This window comes from Anopheles coluzzii, chromosome 3 (assembly GCF_943734685.1).
Source record: "Anopheles coluzzii chromosome 3, AcolN3, whole genome shotgun sequence".
NCBI lineage: Eukaryota > Metazoa > Arthropoda > Insecta > Diptera > Culicidae > Anopheles > Anopheles coluzzii.
In genome coordinates this window covers 81,446,510-81,467,601 of record NC_064671.1, presented here as the reverse complement: position 1 = coordinate 81,467,601, position 21,092 = coordinate 81,446,510, and the positions used below count along the sequence as shown (strand labels likewise).

At 45.6% G+C, this 21,092-nt stretch overlaps 2 protein-coding genes across 10 annotated transcripts in view; one reads left to right on the top strand and one right to left on the bottom strand.

Moving 5' to 3' along the window:
* Positions 1-1,434: 1,434 nt before the first annotated feature.
* Positions 1,435-4,854, bottom strand: LOC120958016 (ADP-ribosylation factor-binding protein GGA1). Of its 2 annotated transcripts, XM_040380552.2 has the most exons (6): positions 4,685-4,854; positions 4,414-4,574; positions 4,162-4,299; positions 3,598-4,087; positions 3,205-3,267; positions 1,435-2,926 (listed from the first exon to the last, which is right to left on the bottom strand). In XM_040380552.2, the coding sequence occupies exons 1-6, from the start codon at positions 4,716-4,718 to the stop codon at positions 1,677-1,679; spliced, it is 2,136 nt and encodes a 711-aa protein (XP_040236486.2). In that variant the 5' UTR covers positions 4,719-4,854; the 3' UTR covers positions 1,435-1,676. The 2 variants fall into 2 exon arrangements, with proteins under 2 accessions (XP_040236486.2, XP_040236487.2); XM_040380553.2 differs by lacking the exon at positions 3,205-3,267 and having other exon boundaries at positions 4,685-4,853.
* Positions 4,855-10,278: 5,424 nt separating this feature from the next.
* The window catches only part of LOC120960049 (zinc finger protein 189-like), a 34,708-nt gene continuing 23,894 nt past the window's right edge, over positions 10,279-21,092 (top strand). For 6 of the 8 annotated variants that reach the window (XM_049610379.1, XM_040383962.2, XM_040383964.2 and 3 more), the window contains exons 1-2: positions 10,279-10,331; positions 14,296-15,178. In XM_049610379.1, the coding sequence (XP_049466336.1) occupies positions 15,047-15,178 (132 nt within the window). In that variant the 5' untranslated portion in view covers positions 10,279-10,331; positions 14,296-15,046. Of the gene's footprint in view, positions 10,351-10,714; positions 12,425-14,295; positions 15,179-21,092 lie in introns of those variants that run through there. The other 2 variants (XM_040383958.2, XM_040383959.2) reach the window with 2 other exon arrangements.

Here is a 21,092-nt window from a genome sequence, read left to right as displayed (position 1 = left end):
AAACAACAACCACCGTTCTAGACGCTACACAAACCCCAACACCACCCTCAGTCAGTTAGTCAATAAAGTAATCAACTTATAACTCTTCCCGCCACGCGTTGGAAGTACTTTGCCGTTGGCCCTCAGATCCGATCCATCCAATTGATTCCAGCCAAGTTTTTGCTGACACAGGTCTTCCAACTACCCGCCCGGCATGTGCAAACAAGAAGATGCACAAGAAAGTGTGGAGGAAAAGTGTTTCGTAAAAAAAACATGGCCCTCGTGTTGCTACACGCCGCCCACCCTGTCTGACCATACAATGTCTGACACCAACGGAAGCTGTGTATAAAACAAAAAAACAATCTCAGTGTGTACAAACAAAAAGAAAACATTCCTACAGTCCCGGGTCGTACGGGACAGTGCATGCAGGAGGACAGTCTGTTGAAATCTCAATTAACCATGGCAAAAGGAAAGTGAAGTGGTTAGCACACAGATTCCACGCACCGGACGCCACCAGGTTCATCGCGGGCCGATTTGCGCTGCCCTTTTTGTGGAGTCAGTCAGGTGACAAGTTGGACAGATTTCGTCTTCACACGAGGCGGCTAATTGATATGCAAGGTGTCTTCGTTCGTTCGTTCGTTTTTTTTTACTGCGGCTAGAGTTCACAGTTATCACACTGTCCCTTCGCTCGCCTGCAACACGTGGTAGGACAGGGCCCATCAGACTGTCAATCGGGTTGCGCTCATTTGCGCGAAGAATGGCGCAAAGCAGCCATTTAAATTTGACAAGCACTTTTCTCAGGGATTTTAATTGACACGCAGCGGTTAATATGGGTACGTAAGGGCATGACGTGCGCTGCTTAATTAATGAGCCTGTGGGTCATAGTAGTAAGAGTTTGATAAGAGCAAATTCAGAATGATCGTGAAGTTGCCTCAAAACAACCTAAACGCTGTGCTGGAAGCTGTTGCTAAGCAACAGTCATGCTTCCAACGGATCCTCTGTCACTTTGCAATCAATCTATTGGGCTGAACCAAAAGTAACATGCAATTGTGCAATTTTCCAGTTTACATAAGCATCTCAGGCATTTTTATGAGCCGAATCGAGGCATTTTTATGAGCCTTTTTTTAATGTACGAATCATTGCCAAAGTGTTAACATCATAGTCTCGCCATAATACTTGAAGCGCGACCAGTTCACTTTTTGTCCAAGTATCAGTTAACAAGCGCCTCCAAAATAACCTTTAAATTCTTTTTGCTCCAACTCGCCGATATTCGATTATCGTTGCCGGTTTGATGTTTTTTGCTTACGGCAGTTTACTCATGAGAAGAGCGCCCAGGCTATAAACGCGAAATCGGTAACGACGCCCTTGTCTACCCGGTTCCTTCTTTGCAGTTTCGGTAAGTTTTAATTGGATTTCTTTCCCCAAAATGCGCGAGAAAAAACTCATTCCATCCAATTTGCCTTTAACTGACTTCAGTATAGATATACTTTTCTTTTATTAATGCTTATTATGTCCGCCTATTATTGACTTCGTCCGTGTCTTGCGCCTTGATGCCGCGCGCGAGATTTAAAGTAAGCTGCCCAGCATTCAAGCAAACGCTTAAACTGTTTCTGCTTAAGTAGGGAGTCCCGACCGTCCTAGCGTATGTTGCGTAATCTCGTAATCACAGGAGGTTGCCTTATCTGCTGGGGCACGCTTCAATCCCGCACCGACGGTACCGCCTGCATGACGATCGACTCCTTGATCGGGTCCGGATCGTCGCCCACCAGGTACGTTAGGATGCAGGTCAGATCGACGGGCTCGCCGGTCGGATTCGCTAGCAGCAGCACCTGCGTAATGCCATCGGCCGGTGGCCGGAACGGTTTCGTACCCGGCAGACTGCAAGCGGACGGTGGCAGCAGCCGCAGCTTGCACGGCTTCCGCACGCTCGCGTCAAACTGAAAGCTGGGAATGCTGGTGCGGCCCTGATTGATCGTCGAGATGACGATCACCGTCACGTCCGGTCGCGGATGATCCGCCGCAAAGTTAAGCGTAATCTGCAGGCCCTCCTTATCGTCCAGCACGGTGCGGGACGGTTCCCGGCTCGGCTGAATGCAGTCCAGATCGATCACAATGTCTGCCAGCGCTTTCAGTTCCGGTTTGCTGCTGGGCACCGTTTCCGTTGCTGTTGGTGCCGGTTGCTCTACTTTGGTAGGAAGTGCAGAGGAAGTTGTCGCCGGTGCGGCCAGGATTGGATCGTCCTCTTCCGATCCAGCCGACCCGGTCGGTTCGGGGTTTGTCGCGGCAACAGCAGTAGTAGTAGTAGTAGTAGTTGGTGGCTCTTCGGGCGGTACCGCTCCGGAGAGAAGCGTCGCCTTCATACCGCTAATGATGGAATCGAGCTCGGGAATGGATTTGCTAGACGCACCGGCTACCGAACCGTTCTGTGACGGTGCTTTCGACGGTGCCGGCCTGCCTGCCGTCGCTCCCAGCACTGGTGAGGGGGAAGCATTGGCCCTGGTTTTAATGCTGCTGAGAATGGAATTCAATTCCAGTAGGTTATCTTTGGGTTTGGTTTCGTTCGGCTTCATCCCGTTCAGCCCGCTGTACGTGGTTGCAGCGCTTTGGTTGGCCGCAGCTTCCGGAAGCAGTATATCGTTCCCGACCGTTCCCCCATTGCCATGCCCGGTCGACGAAAATATGTCACTCAGATCGTCATAGTTGGAGCGGTTGGAGGTAGCTGTCTCTTTGCCGCCACTGCCCGGCACCTCGCCGGACACATCGAACAGCGTGTCCAGTGGATCCGAACCGGTAATGTTGGGAGTGTAGCTCATGGAGGGGAGTAGTGGTGCGGTCGTTTCGACGGGATGGGACAGTGCGGCCCGTTCTGCCGGCTGCTGGTTCAGTACCTTCACACGATACTTGTCTAGCGCTTGCGTCAGTGCATCGTTCACTTCGAATATTTTCTCTACAAAAAATGGAATAAAAAATGTAAAAGTGAGTGAACGGTCATGTGTAAGTGAAGTTTGAAAGGTTTAACAGTGAAGTAACTAATTAGAAAGTAAGTAGAAAACAAGAAAATAACAAATAAAAACAGTTTAAAATGAAAACAAACACATTCCGTAACTTGCACCCAAAAGGAAAGTGACTGGAAAAATGCATTCAAAACAAAGGAAGAGAGAGAGAAAGAGTCAAATACATAAGAAGCAAGAAAGGGAAAGCCATTGTACAAGTGTCTTTACTAACCAAATTCGCTAGCTAAACTCCAGAATTTGCCTACATTCTTGCATCCGCTCTCAAGAGACTGAACTGTGTGAGGGGGTGATTCATTACGGTTAAAGGTGAATAGTGTGGCCAGGGCGATGTTGATGGTGTTCAGACGACGTTTGGATTGTGGAATGAAATGGGAAAAATGGAAAGCGCAAGGCAGAGCGCAATGAGAGATGTGTAAAGGTAGAGAAAGACAGAGAAGATGGAGTTAGCAAAACGGTTCCGTACGAAAGTAATTCAACGAAAAATGGTTTAATTTGCTTTCTTTTTTTTTTAAACAACGAATGTTAGCAAAAGTGCACACGGGAATAATGGGACACAGACACAGAAAGAGAGAGAGAGAGGATGATAAAGAGAGTGAAATCTTACCGAGCATTTCCTCGCTGTGTTGCGTTTCCTCCGCCAGCCGCACGATCGTGGGATGGGCACTTTCGCACGATTCGTAAATTTCGCTCAGCACCGCCAGCCCGTCGTCGGACGTTTCGCCCGCCCGGTACTGGTCGAGCATTTCCGCCAGCAGCTTCGTATTTTCCGCCACCTTCTGCAGCTCCGCCAGCCGGCGGCTCTTCATCTGCGTGCGGCGCTCCTCGTCCCGGTACAGGTTCTGTATCAGCAGGTTCGCCTTTTCGAAGTTTTCCGGCTTGCCGCTCGCGATCAGCTGCTTCAGCTTCTGCTGCTCCTTGTCCAGCATCTGGCCGCCGCGCTCGTCCAGGTGGCGGGCCGGCGGCCCACGTATGATCACGTTCTGCTGCGACCGGTGCTGGATCCCCTGCGTGGCGAGCAGATTGTACGCTTCCTGTATTTTATCGCAATCGCACGGATCGTACTTGTTCGTCCAGGTAAGCAGAATGTTTAGGATCTACGAAGGGGGGGGGGGGGGAGATAGCATTAATGACACATTCAAGGGGGAATCATTATTTGAGCGGCACTTACACGCTCGGACACTTCGCGCGGTGTCTGGTCGCCGTTGTACTTCTTCGAAACCATCTTGATCAGCTCGTTCAGAAACCGGAACTTGTTGATCTCCGACCGGAACTCGCGCCCCAACGATTCCATACATTCTTCCAGCGCCTTCGGAGGGCGGAGCGGCCGCGCAAGGGAAGAACAAAAGGTAAACATATTGTTGATTACATGGTTCAGCTTATCACAAAAGACACACACACACACGCACGCACACGCACTCACCTCGAGGGCAAGCAGCGATTCCTTCGTGTTGGTCGACTGTATCCGGCTGACGAGCAGCTCGCGGGCGATGGACATCTTCGACGGGTCCTTCTTCAGCGTCAGACAGAACTGATCGATTGCCGACACGTCCAAATCATGATTGTTCGGATGGACGGCTTTTCCTGCACGGCCAACAAAACAAAAACAGCAACAACAACAATGGAAAACAAAAAGAAAAGCACAATACATTATTGACCGGAGCCGGAACACACATTTCCTCAACAATACTCACGCAAATAGCCATCGAGAACCGTCCGCACGTCCATATTCTGGTGGCCCGAACGATAGGGGGGGGAAAAAACAACGGAAGCCCAAAAACACACACTCTGCAAACTCCGCGAGCAATTCTTCACTGTGTGTGACTTTTTTTTTCTTGCAGCCGCTGCAATTTTTTCTTCCTTTTCTCCTTCCTTCGGGCACCCGTCGTGTATCGGCGAAACGTATCGGTGCCGTGTGTCTGTTCTTAGTGCGCAGCGTAGCGAACCGGTGCGCCTTTGTTTGGCTGCTCTAGGAACGGTGGATAGACGTGCCTATTGAGCGGAGCGCTACAGAGGGGTATAAACGGAGCGTAATCTAGCCGAAATGTCAATGCAGTTAATTGGTTTGTTTTGTTTTGGCCGGAGTGCGTTTAGTGGGATTTTACAAAACGGCTCCAAATTTCACAAAAAGCGTTTTTTGCTCAATTTACACCAAATTACACAAAAAAATCAATTTACTCACCAATCAAGGGAAGAACGCCCTCGAGGTGTTGAGCGTTATTTATGGCGTACAAAAGGGTAAAGAAAACCCGCGGACTATTTATCGAAAGACGCGAGTCCTTTGCAGGCACGGATTGAATATTAACACAAATAATCAATTTATTATTTCTGTAATTCTAATATCAACGGCAGATATTAACGGCCCGATACGCTCTTCTAGAGAAGTTTTCCAATAATACTGTGCCGTAGAAGCGTTTGTGCTTTGGCAGCACGCGTTTCATTTCCTCTGCCACGATCGCTCGATCGCACACGATCATCGTGTCTCGTGTGGGCCGGCTTGAGAAGAATGAACGTCTGCGTAGGGCGAAATGAAAAAGGCACTTAATTTTCGTACCATCTCCGCAGTATCGCCGTTGCCAAATCTCGTATTTTGCTTGTTTCAAGTTGTTTTTGTATCCTCTTACTTCCAGCCGTATCCTCCATCCCTTGATGCTGTGGTGAATGGCACCACGTACACCACCAGGGAAACCCGTTCTTGGACCATTTTTTTTTTTTTCGAAATGTTGCATACCTCAACATGATATGCAAGAACGTCCACACATTGTGTGCGGAGGGACATAAATTAGCAACCGATTAGCATGATTATGACAAATTGACATTAAAAACGGCGCATTTCGTTCGAACAACCCCAAGGGGAAGAATGCATCCGATGCTGTCCTAAAAGGATGCATCAATAATGCTATGGTAAGATAGGCGGGGAGAATGGCACAAGGAAGCATCGGTTCAGGTCGAATCGAAGAATGCCTGTTACGGTGGAAGGGATTTCCTGGAATCGTGCGAGAGATGAGGCATCTTCCTTTTTTTTGGGGAGGAACTGAGTAGATTATTCTTGAGAAGTCGAATTCAAATATGTTAAATGCACCACAAAATGAGCTCTTTTTCCGCCCCATTCAACAGATCCCATTGATTGACAATTGAATTAACCTTCGGGTGAGCTGGATGATAACGAAGAATTCGTTACGCGGTACGCGAATATTTTTAAGGATTTTTATTCCTCCCAATAAAAGCCAAGCCAATGAACTCTTATTTAGAATCTCATAAATTTAACCTTCCGAAGAAAACAAAAACTGCACCAAGAAACAATTTGGCATGCGAATGTGGCCCTTTTCGCTTCGCTTCGCCCCACAAGGATCGTTTCGTTAGGTACAAGTGTTCCTCCCCGCATGATGTCTGCAGTGCAACGTGGCTGCAACGCCACGGGAGGTCTCGAGTGAACAGGAACAAACGCACCTCCCAGAAGAAAACAAATAGTGAGCAACGATTTGTCAATTGTCCTGGCAAACATTGCAATTATGATCCCGGTTTCTCCTGGTGCCGATGGTCACCGACTCGTCTCGACTCGTTTTGCAGGTAATTGACTCTAATTAAATGGCTCAACAGCTCAGCTACCGGGGTTGTACGGTTTGTCCAGCTGTGTGCGACATTCCTTGTAACGATCTCGGGAAGAATCATTTGTCCTTTTTGTAATGCTTATTGCCCACCACTCAACACCAAAAACATCCCACAAACGGACAAACATCTTGCCTACACGCATGTCATACCAAACTGAACCAATGCACCAAAGGGATAAACGGTTCGCGGGAACGATCCGTTGCCAGCAACGAAAAAAAAGAAGAAGGATAGCAGTAAATAAAATTAAGACAGGTTTCCCTTCTATGGGTTTGCCGCCGTTGCCCACGACTTTGCAAACGTTTCGCTTTTGGCCGCCTTTTGGAAGGTTTATTGCGGCCGAGGTGGTGTGGCGGATTTTAAATTATCTCCACGCAGGCGCAAAGCGATGGGATTGCGTTCCTTTTCCTGTCACGCCAGTCACTCTTATCCCTTGTGCTACAAAAGCGAACCGAAACAGTGTAGCAGAGACAAACAGGGGGGCGAGCAGAAAAAGATTCCCAAATTTTTTTGGGGTCCTTTTCACCCAAACATCCCGGTCAGTGCTTTTGCACAAAAATGGAAATACGATCACTTCGGACAACTGCAAGCCCACGATCTCCTGGAGTGCGCCTCATAACCTGAAGGGACTGCAATGCAAATGCACTGCCACGAGCGGTCAAACATCCCACAAAGCCTCCCCCCACACCCCCTGAAACGACCCATTCAAGCCGCTTGATTAAAAATGCATGATTTAGTGTGCGCGCGCAGTGGGCGCGAAAGAGTTTGGGGAGAAGAAAAAAAACTCCCGAAGGCGCTTTAATTAATATGTAACGATCGCAAAAATCACTTTAACCACTGAGGAAGTGTTTGTGGCCGCGAAGAAGGGTGGCCCGAAAGCAACACCAACGTGAGAAACAGTAGGATGATGTTGATGATGCGCCTTTCGGAATGATTGGAACAAGCCACGCACAGGGAGAGTTTTGCACGAGCTGATTGCTGTCGCCGAGCCTTTTGGGCAGGTTCGATGGCTTTATCACGATGAAATGTCGAGATGGAAATTATTGTGGACGATGTGGGTCGATTGTGGCACCGGCGAAACGGGACACGTTTTCAGTAGGTTCGAGTGATTTGTTAGTTTGCAATGTGTGACAAAATGTACCCGCGATTCAGATTAGCAGAAAAAACATGGAACTCCAATTAGGGTGATTATTGGTTTTTTGTATGGCAAGAAGGTGTGAAAATCATTGTTTTGCATCAAAAGACCTTTCCTGTTTTATAATTTCCTCCAATAATGAATTTTTTCAGGACTTTTTTGTAAATTTTCTATTATTTGAATTACTCAACATGATTATTACATAAAAAAAAATTATTTCAATTCAAATTAATTAAGAAAAAGCTGTTTATTGCCTCAGAATTTGCGTTGAGTTCAGTTGCCAATCAGTTGTCCAATCTAGGCGATTTTTGTTTGTTCAATGTTCTGATACACCTTAAATTAAAGTGATCAAAATCGTACAGATTTGCGTTAATCGATGATTTGAGTTTCAATATTTAATCCAGTCATGCTAAAACCATTTCTTCATGCTTCATATTCAACGGTCCTTTCAAACAGTTTTTTTTTCAATTTTCCGATAGAGGGCGCTAGCGTTGTTAAGGAGATGCGAAAACTAGCCACAAGCAATGCTCTCGGAGTTTTACAAAAATTGTCTGGAATGATGCCACAATGTTTGCAATAATGTTGGGGCAGTTTACGCGCACGACTTAGCAACATGCCTGTCACGGGTTCAAACCGCATATGGACCGTAGCACGGACTGAGGGCAATGGCAGTGCCTCATTTAATGCGATGTTATCGGACGTGCTATTTGGAGTACTATTTGGAATGATATTGCGATTATTTGGATGACTCGATGGTATTTTTAAGAAGGTGTACTGGTAGCACTTCATAGCTTTTTAAAGCGTGACATCGGTAATATGTGGATATTGTAAGAAAAATTGCAAATTTATGTTTAATTCTCGTTAAACTTTTGTAGTTTTTATCCCAAATAGCCAAATTTGCTTATGCAGCTAATTTTCGGACGTTAAAGATCGCTGCTTGAATTCGCCTTTTGCGGTAGTTAACCAGCATCAAAGATCCAGGTGGGCTTTTCAAATAGCGCTTAAACAGCTTCCTTATGCCACGGTGCCGGGGATTGTTTTTATTTTCGTTTTAGCGTCTGCGATGATATAAACAATTAGGTTTTGCTTCTCTTATTTAGCTATTATTTTAAAACTCTAAATTCTCTTGAGTTCCACATAATTTCACAAAGTTTATAAAAAAATCACAATCACTTCACACAATATTCATTCATAAATTAACTAACAAACTACGAGATGATTGATGCCGTCAGTCTTTGACACTTTGACAAGAGCTACCTGTTACCGATGTCATGCATTAAAAAGCTTTAAAATTACACCATCTTCGGTACACTTTCTTAACTAACCTTCAAGTTCCATCGTGAACCAATCACATCAGGCTAACCAGCCGCAAGGTACCAAGTGTTTGTTAAAAAGTGCCATAGTTCTGCAAAGTACCGTCTTATCTCTTAATCAGCCACAAAGTACGACATCGGAACGATGTTTCGTTAAACAGCCTCAAATCAGCTATAGAGTTCGAGCTGGCTATTTGGGGTATAAGAGATATTGCTCGTCTCGGGAACTACCTGGATAGGCCGGCAAGACAGCGTAGGCTGTTATGCCAAGAAGAAGAAGAATTATATTTGAAAACAAGCTTCATGCATCAATGTTATTAATTGATACATTTTGGGTAGCACCGACAAACCGACGTGACACTTCGAACAAAATGAGCTTCAAAAGTTGTCTCCTTATTTCAAATGAAAATACGTTAAACACTAGCGCCATCTCTATAATGATTCGCTTACTACACTGACACAGAGAAGAAACTGATTAATCCCCTTGTTGTTTTTCTTCACAAATTCCAATGCGTATTGTTTTAAGTACTTCTCACATCTTTTGCATTGATTTGGAAACTTATAAAATGATTTTCCTGGGTGTTTTGTCCAATTATTATCACAAAATCGTGCCTCACACTTCCTTCGCAATTTGTATTAAGAAAAGTTGTTTACATCGAAGCAACAGTGAACAGAGCTTACTTTGACAGAAGTGATCGCCTCATTGGTAAATGACAGTACTTTCGTGTGGGACACTTTTGTAACGCCAGTGTCATGTCGCTTTGTCGGTGGTTTTAGAATTCTCAACAGTTGAGTTGAACAGTTTCTCACACTGGAAAACGACCGGTCTAACTGTCAGGTTTGATGTATAATATAAATTTTTATTAATTTAATTATTAATTTATTTATTCAACATTTCATAATCTAATAAATTATTTATTTTAATTCAGATTTTAGATTTAATACATTTTTATTCACAAAAGCTCAAAACTACCTTATTAAAGAACCACCCTGTAACGAATCACTCACACCAGCATCGCACGCTTTTGCTCTTTGGGATTTTATTGCCTAGAAGGGGGCAGGGCTTGTACATAACGACAGACTCAATTCGTTCACTCACACTACCAACCGAACACACACACACACACCCTCGATGCCCGCCCATATACCTTTGTGTGAGTGCCTGTGTGCCTCGGCGCATGGGCATGTGTGTGTGCGCACCCTTCTTAATTTAGAAAGCAAGGCCTCCGACACATAGGAAAGCCAGGGCGCTTCCTAGTATTCGTAGTGCTTCTGTCTGATCAGGTTGTGTGCTGTGTGTGGTGTACGCTGTGTTGTGTCTCTCCTCTACATTGCCTTCCTATCCGTTTCTTTTTTTTTTCCTCTTCTACCTCTCCACACTGTCCCATCGCTCCCTTCTGCCGCCACTGCTTACATCTTGCCATGGTATTGTGGCGCCTGTGTATGACGCGGCGGCTGTAGCGATGTGTGTGCGCGCGCGCGCGCTCGCTCGCCTTCTCGCTTTGTAATTTTACGGGGCCCGAGTAGTGTGTTTGCATTTCTCAACTTATTTTTTTTGTTGTGTTGCCCTCATCCACAAACACCCGCCCAGCACCAATTTCTTGCGTGCGTGTGTTGTGTGTTGGTGGCTTTTTCAAAAGAAGGTGTGCGTGTTGTGTGCCTATGGGTGTACTTTAATTATGGAAAATTGAAGAAAAAGCCGCACTCTGTAGAGCCTCCCTTACTATCGAAGCTTCTGGATCCGAGTAGCTTTTTTTCACAAGCCAGCTTCAGCACAGCCAGAAGGGAAAAAAAACATGGCGGCTTCGCTGGGCAGACAATATTGCTGCGTCACGCGAGCACAAACGCGCGCGTCACACACCGAAAAGTGCTCATTATTTTCGAGTTTGTTGTGAGGTTTTTGTGGTCGAAAACAGACCCGTGTTCCGGTTTTCTGGCGGGAATCGAACATCACCATCACCACCACCACCACCATCGCCATTTCGTTCGTGCGTGTGCGAGAGATGTCAGATGATTTTTTTTTGTTCATACTGCTGCTGCTGCTGCTACTCTTCACATTGGTAAAGTGCGTGTGATATGGGTGAAAATAATGCACCACCACACCTCTAAGCGCGTACAAACCACCGCCGAACGAACACACACGCGAAAGGCCACGTAACGAAGGGTGTGGTGGTGGTTCGATTTCTCTTCTCCCCGGCCATCCCTTTCCTGCTCTCTTCGCAACAGCGCTCTGTGTGCTGCTGGCGTGGTGTGAAGTGGGTATCCTTGTGTAGTGCTGCATACCGTGTGTGTGTGTGTGTGTGTGTGTGTGTGTGTGTGTGTGTGTGTGTGTGTACGTGCATGCGTGCGCGTGTGTGTTTAATGAGAAGTGGCTGCTTGTACCTGTCTCCTTCTCTCTCTTTCTCTTCCTCTATTTTCAACACCCGTTTTCTGTCTCGCTCTTCTGGCTGACATTTCGAGTCGAGTTTTGACAGCAGCATCCCAAGCGTGCGACGTACGAGTGTGGTGTGTTGTGGAGCATTTTCTCCATTTTTGTGTTGGTGGAGTTCCCCCCCCCCTCCTCTTCACTTGTTTGTGCTTTGACGCACACGCACGTTAGTGTGGTTTGCTTTATTTCTCATTGCGTGCGTCGTGTGTCTGTGTTGCGTAGTGAAATGGAGATGTTAAGATTAGAAGCAGTACGCTCTGCTGTGTAAATCGCGTGCACGCAACACACAAACGCACGCAAGCAAAGCCTCTGTACGGCCGGTTTTTTTGCTTGGGCGTCGCGGCGTTTGTTTGCTGTGTTGCATGCATTTGTGTGAGAAAATAGAGAACAACACCCCAAAGGAAAAGAATTTACCCCAGTGTGCTGTAACACATCCACAGTGGTCGGTCGTGCGAGGCAAAAAGTGACATTTGAGCATCGATGCGGCAGCCTACAACAGAGAGAGAGAGAGAGCGTGATAGTGCGAGTGCGCGCCGCTCTTGCTTTCTCTCGCTCGCTCGCTCGCTCGTACACGTCACGCCGTACAGCAAACTGTTCAAACTCAGAGCTCTCGCTCCACAGTGCAAACAGCAGCAGCACGTACTCTGTTGTGTGTAGAAGGCTACTTTTTTTTTTTGCTTCCATAAAGCATTTTTTGTGTGTTCTTCAATTCTAACACCTTCTAAAGTCTGGCTGGGTCGAAACGGAGTGTGTTTGTGCGCTCCTGTTTTACCAGAGTAAAGCGCACGCTCTCGCTTTCTCTCTCTCGCTCGCATACTCAGTTGGCGTTGTTTGCACAAACCACCAGCAGCAGCAGCAGTAGGCCTGCCTGTGAGGCCTGTTCGTCGAAAGAAGCGAAGCCGTTGCCGTGCTGCTGTGAATGGAACGAAAATAAAATGGCGGCCCCAAGGTGTGTGGTGACGCGTTCTGAAAGTGTCGTGTTCATCTGTGTTTTTTTTTTCTTTTTATAATTTATTTCGACGACGTGGCCGTTTTGGGCAGTGCGCGGTAGAAAAAAATCGTGACAAAAGAGTTTCGCGCGCTTTTTCAGCGCCCCAGTGTGAAAAGTGTGTGTGTGTGTATGGAGGTGTGCGTGTGTGTGTTTGAAAACGTGCGTGAATGGCAAATACATGTGCGTGCGTGTGTGTGTGTATGTAGCTCTAGACACGTGTGTTTGTGTGTGTGTGTGTGTGTCCATGTTTCCTGTATAGGCTTACACACACATCGGGTGCGTGGGGTGGTAGCGCCACCCTTTGGCGGGCACTGGGAAAATAGGGAAGCAAAAACGGACACACCATCACCTCCAATGCGGCGTGTGTGTGTGTGTACTGCGAGAAAGGGAAAGGAAGAGGCCGCCAAACACGTGTGTGCGGAGGGAAAGAGTGTGTACGTTTTGTCGGGTTTCGGATGGTTTTAGGGTTTTCCCAACTTCTGCGGGTGTGTGCTTTGGGCCGGGAAAAACCCCGCCCGTGGTGTCGGTGGTGTGCAGGTGACAACATTAGTGCGCGCACCTCCATAACCACCATCATCAGCAGCCCGCTCATTTAGACGGCGCCTGCCGCGTTCGTCCATTGGCGATGTGTGCGCGCATTCTTCACGCAACACACACACACACTCCTCTTCGATTGCTCTGCACACGTGCAGCTTTTGCCGCGCTCGTCTGCTGGCGGAATGTTGGTAGTAGAACCAACCAACATATATCCATGCTTACGCGCCAATGCTTTGTTGTTGTTGTGTTGTGTATCTGTGCGCGTCCGTTCAGTTAGTTCAATGGGGGAGCGCGCACGCAAATCATGGAGTTTTGCTATGTTTGGGTGAAAAAAAGGCGGTCGGTGGGTTGTGTGTTTGCAAGTGTGTGGCAAAGAAATGTTTACCTTTATTTTTCTATTACACAGCAGCGTACACATGGTGTGTGTGTGTGTGTGTGTATGTATACCCGGTGTGCATTATTCTCGAATGTAAACAAACATGCACGATTTTAACAAGTGGCTCTGGCACGTTTGCTAAGCTAGTTCGCCGCTCTGTTCCTTTTTTTCATGTCGATGGATTATGCAAAACTTTATTCTGACTCACGAATTTGGAATAAGTTGTATTAAATGGCGTTTAATTTAAATTACTTTAAAAAAATTGTGTACAAGGGTGTTGGGACAGTTTTGGTTTCGACAAAAAAAAATAATAATAATAAATAATTTAAAAAAATCAATCGCATTCAGCCGACATTTGATAATTTTCCAACCTATGTCCTTTTTCAATAATTGGACGTTAAACGTAACTGATAATTTTAAAATAAAATTTTAAATTTTGTTGAATCCTTTTTTAAACATTATTGTTTTACATCTGGGGCAATTTACTTGCCGTGTCTAATGAAAAAGAATTGTCAGCGTTGATATAATGACATTTCTGACCTTCATTTTGTGGGAAAATTTATTTCATTTTCATGTTCCAAAACTGTCAAAAATATTAAAAAAAAAAACATCTCGACTTTGAGTGTCGTTTTTTGAAAGTTTAAGAAAAAAGCAAGACAAATTCCTTAATTTTCCTGCCCCTACTCCTACAAATTTAAAATTTCCCTCCTCCAAAAACATGTCCATCACATTATCGCATAATAATGGCATACTGTCTTGAATTATTGTGATGTGAAGTAGCAAAATACCGTTAAATGTCACAATAAATCGAGAACCTTGCTGCTTGTTTCTTGTGATAATGTGACAAGCAAAAACCTCCCTGCAAAACCTCTATACAACAATTAAATAACTAACTTCATTTTCTCTCTTTTTTTAGGCGGCATCCACACCACCAGTGCAAACATTAGTGAATGGATCGTGTTTTATCGGATGGTGAAGCGAAAATCGACAAAAATCGTGTGCGTGTCCCCCCCTCCCGCTCAGAAGATTTCTTAATCGCTCGAGTGTGTCCCAACAGTCGGTGACAGGTCGGGGTGATTAAAACCGTCAAACGGAAGTTGTACGATTGCCGTACAATCATCGGTACACCGTTTGCTAAATGCCAAACCCGTTGGCAGTAACGTTTCCGTCGGCGGAAGTGTAGCGCAAACAAAACAACAAAAAAAAAAGTAACATTTTTACAATGGAATAAGTGTGTTTAGCAGCAGCAACAGCGAGGGAAGGCAAACGATTGTAAAGTTCTGTAAGAAAGTGAAATATTTTGCACCCAACAAAAACCCCCCTCTTCGCGTATCTAGTGCCCGGTTTTTGTACCGAAACGGGGTCGTTGGCGCCAACAGCAGCGATAGTCGCCAGAAAGAGTGTGTGTGTGTGTGTTCGTTCGTGTGGTGTTGTAAAAGGTTTTTGTGAGCCAATTTGTGCAGTGTGCCAGTGTGTACCGTGTGTGAGGCAGATTGCAGTGCCCCAGAGAGTGTGTGTGCCGCACACAAACAAACACCACGCCAGGCGGTTAGATAAGGGGGCAACGCTTCTTGTTGTCATCCTCTCCTTCCTCCCACAGCACTCCCGGCCAGGGGGTTGGTACAAGTTAAAAGGGAACAACTAGAAAGAAACAACTCGCGCCCAAAATGTGTGCAGCGCAGACGAACGCACCGGCCAGCTTTAACTACACCTGGGGCTTTACGGAGAACCCGCGCCCCGACTCGGTGGTGGAGATCAGCCCAAACATCAACTACACCGTGGGCGATGGAACAACGACGGTACGTGTAATGATCTGTCATGAGAGAGAGAGGGGGGATATGCGCCTCATCATATTTTCGCCATTTGCTGTTGCTGGATGCAATTGTTTCTCATATCTCTAGTCTAGACGCAGATATGTGAATAGATATTTGGTCTTTGTTTGTTTTTTTTTCTATTTCATTTTTTTGTCTTTTCAAGATACCTCATGTTTAAACGTTCAAAGATCGCTTTCAGGATTTTATTTTATTGTATTACATATTTACGTACACCATGATCTATGATAACTTACATACCGACACAATTATTTTGAATGTTGACAAAATGAATGACAAATGACTGGGCGGACTGACGTTTTGAAGTGGAAGAATGATCCAAGACAGATGGCACCACAAAGGTGAAGGTGGTTGGAAAACTCTTATACACGTTTTTCTGTTAAACAAAGTCGTCGGAAAGGCCCAAATGCATCACACTTCCCCCCAGGAGTTGCCATGATGTAATGGAGGTTAATATTGTTAAGAGTAAATGAAAAGTTGGACATCACAAGCCTGTTGAACCAGTGGTCCATCGACCACTCTTGGCCAGTGGCGTAAACAAACCCGGGTCCGGGTTTAAAGAATAGCTTATTACAAGACTTTGTGTAAATGTTTTCTTTCCCTGAAGATTATTCAATTTATAGTTTTTCAGCAGATGTGTATGAAATAAGAATTTAACTTAATTTGACGAAAAAGCTTTGTAAAAGTCCTCAACAAATAGATCCTCAATAAATGTAAGAGGTAGAGAATATATATGCAAAGCTAAGTCCTTTATACTAAAAAGGGTTTGAAGAGAACTGTGTGTTTAACACGACTTGTTCTCTGTGTTCTATCAATTAAGATGGGCTCCATTTTCGTAGCTTCAATAATGCTGACCATCATATTACAGTCGTTGCCGCTAAATTTTGACTCTAACTCACCTATTTTTGTCTCGAAGGCACCAATTTTTGACAGCGTTTCACGATTTTTGCCTCGAAGGCGTCAATTTTTGACAGTGCGCATCAATTTTTGCCTCGAAGGCATCAATTTTTGACTGTGAGTCAATCGCTTTATTTACAAAATTTTACGTAATTTCTGAAACTGTGTGTTCTGAAATGGTTGAAATTGAGTTAAGTAGTGCATAATTTTATTGATAGAATTTAAAATAAAATAATTGTTTTACCAATTTAGCAGATTTAAGTGGAGTGAAAAATATTGGCATGTATTTTCAGCTGTAAACAAAAGCTTTAGAATTTCTAAAATTTCATCTTTTTTTCTCAAGAAACAATCAATTTACACAGTTTTTGTATTTTTAATGAGATGTGGAATGATAATTGTTTAAATTCTGTTTAAATACCTTGTAAAATTGTCATGATTCCTACAAGAGTCAAAAATTGATGACTTACAGACAAAAATAGGTGCGTTAGAGTCAAAAATTGATGCGCACTGTCAAAAATTGATGCCTTAGAGCCAAAATTAGGTGGCAACGACTGTATTGAATTGATTTGCAGCACACACACACACACATTCTATGCACACAACACCAGAAAAGTGGCTTACTTTCCCCAATTCAATTCCCAATGGTATATTTTTCACATCGGAGATGAGAATCGTTCCACTACCTGTCTTGTTGGAAACAGAACACTTACCGTTCGACCATCGGCCCTGTTGGGGATGGGGATGTTGAACGGGACTTTTATGATTCCACTCGTAGCTACGAGTTCAAGCAATCTAAAACATGCTAAAGTAGTATATTTGTGGAAGAATTTTCAATAAGAATGCTTGATCGGCATGTGTTATTCATCAACCTTGAAGAATATATCTCTGATCATATATTTTAAAATCCAAACATCTAATTTTAGTCTTCTAAGTGGCTCCTCCTTGGCTGACCTCACCCTCAGAGATGTGATTTGTCCAACGCTTTTACTACATTCGAGTTTCATGTAAATTCTAGTGACGATTTCATTCATCCACCTGATGCTCATTCTCCCCCCCCCCCCCTCCTTTTTTTTAGCTACAGAGACCATTCTACCAAGACCTATGAAAAACGGCCCAAAGCACGTATATCCTGCCGGAATGTGCCTTTCCTTCCCCCGCACAGTTCCGCATAACATTATGCGCTGTGCTGGGGTGGTTAAGAGCTCTGATGGTAGTAGTTGCTGCCTCTCTCTGTTGCTCACACCATTATTCCTCCCAGCATTACTTGCGTTGCTGTGTGCGTTGTCGCCTGTGTTGTGCGTATACGACACATTTTGTCGGCAATCCAAAAAAGGAACGAAAGGTACAGCATAAAATCATACCGGTAGCCAGAAGAGGGAGCACAGTTGGAGTCCTATTTATACCACCACCATAATATTATCCCGCTTCTCCCCTTTCGTTCACTCAACTCCAGTGCTCCAAATCGGAGAGTGGAAATGTATTGGAATTATGACGCTCGACGACAACTGCCAGAAAGGAAACTGCCGTTCTGGTGTGTTGCAACATACTAGCAACAGCATAGCGCGCCGCATAACCATCATTCTTCCCTCTCTGTTACCCTTGGTGGTTGGGTGGCTTGCCCTTACCTCTCCTGTGTCACACTGGATATGTGCGTGGTGTGTGGTGGAGTTTGTTTTCGTTGCCGACGCGAGACGACGCCGCCACCGCGTGGTGTTGATACAGCCCACCACCACCAAAAACTACCCCGAACGACCATGCTTTTCTTGGCCCTCACAGCGTCGATGCATGCGTGTGTGTCACTGTGTGAATCAGTGTGTGTGTGTGTATCTATGATGTGCCCACGTTAGGGTTTTCTTCGGGGTTTTGGGTGTGTGGATTTCTCCTAGATCTGCTCCCGGTGGTGTCGGTGGATGGGTTTTTGCTTGTACTATTTTCACCACCTTCACCACCACCACCACTGTTTGTCGTTTCCCTCATCACCACCACCACCACCATCAGAGCAATCGACAAGTCATAAAGAAGGGGGATGAATGGTGGATGTGTATGTGTGTGTGTGTGTTACACACGGTCACACGCGCGTGTGTATAATTTGCGCTCTCTGCGGGTGGTGTGTGGTGATCACACCGATAATGTGTGGTGTGTGATGGGTGGTGCCTCTGTGTGTGGTGTGTGATGTACGCTTCCCAGATCAGATGTTTTTGCGTTTGGCTTCGCTTATGCTTTCTAGTGTTCGTAGAAAGACGGTACCTTTTGCGCTGTTTGTTTTGATTACCATCTTCATAGAGTAGTCGTACGAGAGCTTTTTAAACGGTGCAGTGTGTGGTGCTCATTTGTTGAACTATTCAGAGAGCAGTGTTCGTAGTTTAAAGTCGTCGTAGGTTTAATTCTCTGGCTACGGAGTTGGGGGATATCACCGTATCAATGGAGACTCGAATGGACCTGTCATTGATTGCTCCGACTATGTTCGTCCCACAGTTCAGCGGTATTGAAATAAGGGATATTGCGGATTAGAAATCAAGCTTACGTTCATGGTCTTTTGAGGATAGAAGTCGGAGGTATTCTACTCAAACATTGTGATGATCCCTGCTACTTGATGAATTACGAAGTTCTTAACATCCAGCCTGCTAGTATGGTGTACGTACACAGAAGTAGCCAAATCCAGTAAAGCTTGTTATAGAGTAGAGAGCGTATAGTCATTGAAAATGTATCGTTAGAGATAGCTTGGGATACTTTGGAAAATTAAGAATTACAAAAAACTGTTGAAAAACCCGCAAATCCTCTGAGAACATCAACAACTTACTTCCGACAGGACATCAAGTTTGTCATCTTACACTGCTAGATGGTTCGTCTGCAATCCTCAATAGACTTTGCTAACGTTTTGAAGCTGGCTAGAAAGGTCCTTGTAAAGCAACTGCAAGGTAGAAATGATGCCTAAGAATGATAGGCCCAAAGTTTTTGTAAAATACGATTCTTGTGTGTACCCTTTCAACAAGCGATGACACACACAGACTGGCGACCCTGCTCCGCCACTACTGGTGTACGATGGTATGACGAGGTGGTGGTGTACAGCACCACCACTACAGGACGATGACAGCGGGGAGACACAAAACATACACAACAGCAAAAAAGGACACACTTGCGCTCTGTTCTCCTGTGCTTGCGCGCACACACTTCCACACTTGCCTGCTGCTGGTACTGCTGCTTCTGCTGGTATGTCCACAAGAGGAGAGGGATACACGAGAGTGTGTGCGCGCGCGACTGTGTGTATTGGAGGAGATCCTGATGGTGGTGAAGGATTCCTTTCCGGCGTGTTGTCCTCACCATCCAACTCACACTCACTAAAACCCCAGTGTATGTGTGTGTGTGTGAGTGGGCATTGAAGGTAGTGCTTTAAATTTGGGCATTTATTTTCCATCTGCGGAGTGTGTAATAATACTTCTTGTGCCTTTAGCCCCCTTCTGTCTTCACTTCCCTTTCTGTTCGATGTTTTTGGAAACATTCCATTTTCGCGCGCGTGTGTGTGTGTATGTTTCGGTATGTCGACAGTGGTATGCATCGTTTCGGTGGATAAGTGTGTACTTTTGTGTGTTTGTGTGTGTCTGCACCTTGCTCGGTTAATGATGTGTTGGAGGAGGAAAAGTGCACACAGTGAATAGAAAATTGGCCTTTTAGGAAGGAGGGAGAGAGAGAGAGGAGGGGGTGTGTTGGTTTTTATACCGATCCGACTGGTCCGGCCCCGTGGTTTGGTAGGTGTGTGGTACAGATAGGCTCAAAACGTGTAACGTGCGTGCGTGTGTGTGTGTGTATCTAGAGTTTGTTTTTGTTTTGGAAACAGGTTGTGTTTGTTTTCACGCAAAAAGGGGTGTTTGGGTAGATGGGACGGGGTGTGGAAGGTGCGCCCCGAGGCTTGTTGGGTGTTGGTATGCGCGCACTTTAAATCACAAAGCAGCAGCAGCAGCAGCAGCAAGAGGCCCCTCCTTCTCGGACCTGTTGTGTGGTGGAGCCGTGTGTTTTGGCACACGCAGAAGAGAGCGTGCTGCGTGCGTATGTGTATAGTGCGCCAACACGCTGAAAAGCACCCTCTTACACGCGCTTCTCATTTCCCCCTTTCATCTCGTTCGGCATCGCAATCCCCCAATACCGTCAGCAACATCTCTCGAACACGGCAAGTGCATGTGTATAGAGAGGCGTGTGTGTTGCTGCTGCTGCTTGTAGTGTGTGAAGATCGCGGGGAAGGTCTGTGGGAATAAGTCGTCGTAGTAGCCTCGTCCAAAAGCGGGTTGGTTTGGGTTGACTACCCATACACACCGGCGCGGCATGTTTCTTCTGCTGCCGCTGCTGCTTGTTACGGTGTGATTCTTGCTGTTGTTGTTGTCTGCTAGCTGTCCATCGTGTCGGTTCGTGCTGCTGCTGCTCCTCTAGAAAGTGTTGCGTCTGTAGCTCTGTGATTAGGACAGGCATTGGATATTGAGTTGGGGCAACGACACATTTAAAGTTGCGAGTTGAACGCGCGCGGGATACTAGTACCAGACCTACACCTTTTGGATTAGTACTCCTGATTAATGTGTTACCTTGGAGAGTGTTCAGTGACACAAATCGGAGAGGTGGAAGTAGGAGTAAAATACAGTAGCAGAGCGTCAGCACCAACAGCACCAGGGTCCATCAATCACAGACTCTTTGGAGGATGGTGTGTTCGGCAGTGTGCTTAGGAACGGGGAGAAGCATCTTTTGCGTTCCATGGCGTTGTTTGGCGTCATTGGAGATTGCATCACCGCAAGCCGGGGGATCCCACCAAGAAGCTCTCTACGCGAGGAGGCCTCTGTAGAAGCCGAACGGAAAGCGCTAATCGAACATTTTAACATACAGGCAGGAAAGGCTTAATTAGAGCTTCTGTTCGAAAAAAGGTAGTGAATTCAGCTACAAAATCACAACAACAAAAAATCTACCAAATGTCAACTTCACCATGGCGCACGATTGAAGAAGT

Excerpts from the sequence above, each read along its gene's own strand:
- LOC120958016 (XM_040380552.2), bottom strand. The coding sequence starts at position 4,718 with ATGGACGTGCGGACGGTTCTCGATGGCTATTTGC. Across the intron at positions 4,575-4,684 it reads GGTTCTCGATGGCTATTTGC|GAAAAGCCGTCCATCCGAAC; the intron begins GTGAGTATTGTT and ends TTGGCCGTGCAG. Across the intron at positions 2,927-3,204 it reads GAGTTTAGCTAGCGAATTTG|AGAAAATATTCGAAGTGAAC; the intron begins GTTAGTAAAGAC and ends CATTTTTTGTAG.